The 2,321-nt window shown below is 40.7% G+C and overlaps 1 protein-coding gene across 1 annotated transcript; it reads right to left on the bottom strand.

Annotated features, from left to right (window-relative positions):
• Window positions 1–843: 843 nt before the first annotated feature.
• Window positions 844–2,194, bottom strand: IL12A (interleukin 12A; the record flags this gene model as incomplete). Its single annotated transcript, XM_010140372.1, has 4 exons — window positions 844–1,011; window positions 1,733–1,837; window positions 1,937–1,978; window positions 2,087–2,194. Coding segments are annotated over 4 exons (423 nt in total), but the record flags the coding sequence as incomplete, so codon positions are not given.
• Window positions 2,195–2,321: the final 127 nt, after the last annotated feature.

The following is a 2,321-nucleotide window of genomic DNA, read 5'->3' as shown; positions in this document are numbered from 1 at the left end:
GCCGAGGACACACCTGCTGGAGGGGATGGACACCTTTGTCTGGGCTGGCTTACGCGCTGTGGGCGGGAACCGGGAAGATGATCATCCCGGCATCCCTCCTGGCCTTCAGAGCTCCACAGAAATCCTTCCCTTGCTGAAACAATTCAGCTGTTGATTTCAGCGGGGCCAGGATTTCACCTGGAAACTATGCAGCCGGCTGGAAAATCACGAAGTGAGGATGAAACCAAGTGGGCTGCTCTGAGCGCTCAGTCTGAGAGAAGAGCCACGAGAAACTTGTCTAATGTAAGTAATGGATTTTAAAGTAAAGGATTTAAAAAATTGGTGCCAGTGCTGGGTGTTACTATAGTATATCTTCACATGCCAGCAATATTCAAAGTATTTTAGAAGTGTGACATTATCGTAGCGAGTCATGTATTATCTTAAAGAAGAGAAGGAAGTTACCACATTTTTAATGCAAATTTTTATTTTATTAGGCAATAAATAGAATAAATAAGGAATATAATAATAAATAAATAGATCATTATAAATATTTTCCCATTTCTGATAATTACAGCTGAATAAATAAACACCAAAGAGAAATTCCAGTTGAGTGTTCGGTGGTTTTAGAACATTTTGGTACTACGATGTAGCTTATTTTCTAGAAATTTGGAAGTCTAAAATGACAGCTTAAAAGGCACTGAAACAGCTCGCTAAAACATGATTTATAGGAAACCCTGTCAAATATTATGTGCTGAATTCCTTAAAAAGCCCCCAACCACCTCGCAGGGTATTGACCCTACTATTATATTTCTCCAAAACATCCTTAGGTCAAATTTCTACCCAAGGTGCTGGAGAACTGGGTGCTCAGAGCGAGCTCTCCGGAGAGCTCAGGAAGTTCACCAGCCTGTTGATGGTGACCGTGCGGATTCGGAAGGCGTGGAGGATGCTGCAGAGCCTCATCCTCTCACTGAAGGAGCTCGGCACTGTGCCGGCCACCGGCTGCAGCCCGTGCCTGCTGCTGGTGTTCAGCACCTGGAAGAGGTAGGGGCATTAGCAACAACCACCAGAAAGTGGCTAAACCAAAAACCGCTTGATTTTTCACCCCCTGAGTGAGGAATGACAAGGTTTAGAAATAAGAGTGTGTTCTCAGAAATTGAAAATTTAAAATATTTAATGATATTGTTAATAGGATAAAAGTTGAAATGTTTAATTGTATAAATAGTAGGATAAAAGTTGAACTATTTAATGATATAATTAATAGGACAAAAGTTGAAATATTTGGTGTTATAATGAATCGATTTAGGATGCACAGCTGCACTTCTCTTGAGACAAAAATGTCTATTCATGCCCAAAGGCTCTTTCTGCCCAGGAATAAAGATGCTTTTTAAATAATAAGCCTACAGCTGGTCTAGCCATCCTTTAGATCGGGCCCATCTGGCCAGAATCTCCCGGCTATTGGGAGATGCTGAGTCAATACAAAGTTGATTAACTACTTTTTTTTTAATTAGTTTTTGTTAAACAAACAAGCTTTTAGCATCTAATGATATTTATCAAAGTTCAGTACGTCCACACCAGGTGTGTTTTATTTCAGTATTTGGAATAGAAATAGAGGGATGTCCCTTTTATTTTTTACTCTGGATTTGACTGATGACAGAATGGAGCAAACCAGATTAAATATAAATTAAGGTTAAGGATAAAACCCACTGGCTTGAGACAGAAATAGCAGGAAGGAAGGAAGGGCAGAAATACTTACTTTCATCATTTCATCAATAGCCGCCAGCACCTTTTGATCGCTGAAGTTCCTCAGCTCTGCCCTGTAGGTGCTCAGGTCCTCATAGATGCCCTGCAGGCACTGATGCTGCAAGAGGCAGAATTATGAGGAAATTATTAGGAATCTGTTGTTGAATGCTTTAAACATACAGCAAGCAAAAGAAGGGGTGCTTGGAAAACTGTTTACCGTATCTAAAGTAGATCTTTCCAATGATGGGCAGTTTCCAGTCTGCAAATTAAAGAAGAAATGAGAGGTGTTGATTTGTGGAAGTGGGAATTATACATCTGTTCCATGAAAATATGATGCTGACACTTGATATATTTGTGGATTTTTTACCCCTGGATCCTCAGGTGTACAAGCTTTTATTGTGTTGATTTGATTCTTAGTGATATCTTCGAGATCAACCTCTTCAAGGGTACATTCAAACCCCAGGGTGCCATCCTCCTGTGTCAAAAAGGGAACAAAAAAGGGTCGTTGAGTCACCTCATGGTGCCGTAGGTGTATATACGTAAACACACACAATTCTACGCGACGCATCTGAATGGCACGTGGCGGTTTTGTGTGAAGGGAA

Source organism: Buceros rhinoceros, unplaced genomic scaffold (genome assembly GCF_000710305.1).
Source record: "Buceros rhinoceros silvestris isolate BGI_N320 unplaced genomic scaffold, ASM71030v1 scaffold31707, whole genome shotgun sequence".
NCBI lineage: Eukaryota > Metazoa > Chordata > Aves > Bucerotiformes > Bucerotidae > Buceros > Buceros rhinoceros.
Note: the sequence above shows the minus strand (reverse complement) of the source record. Positions and strands in the feature narration are given on the sequence as shown.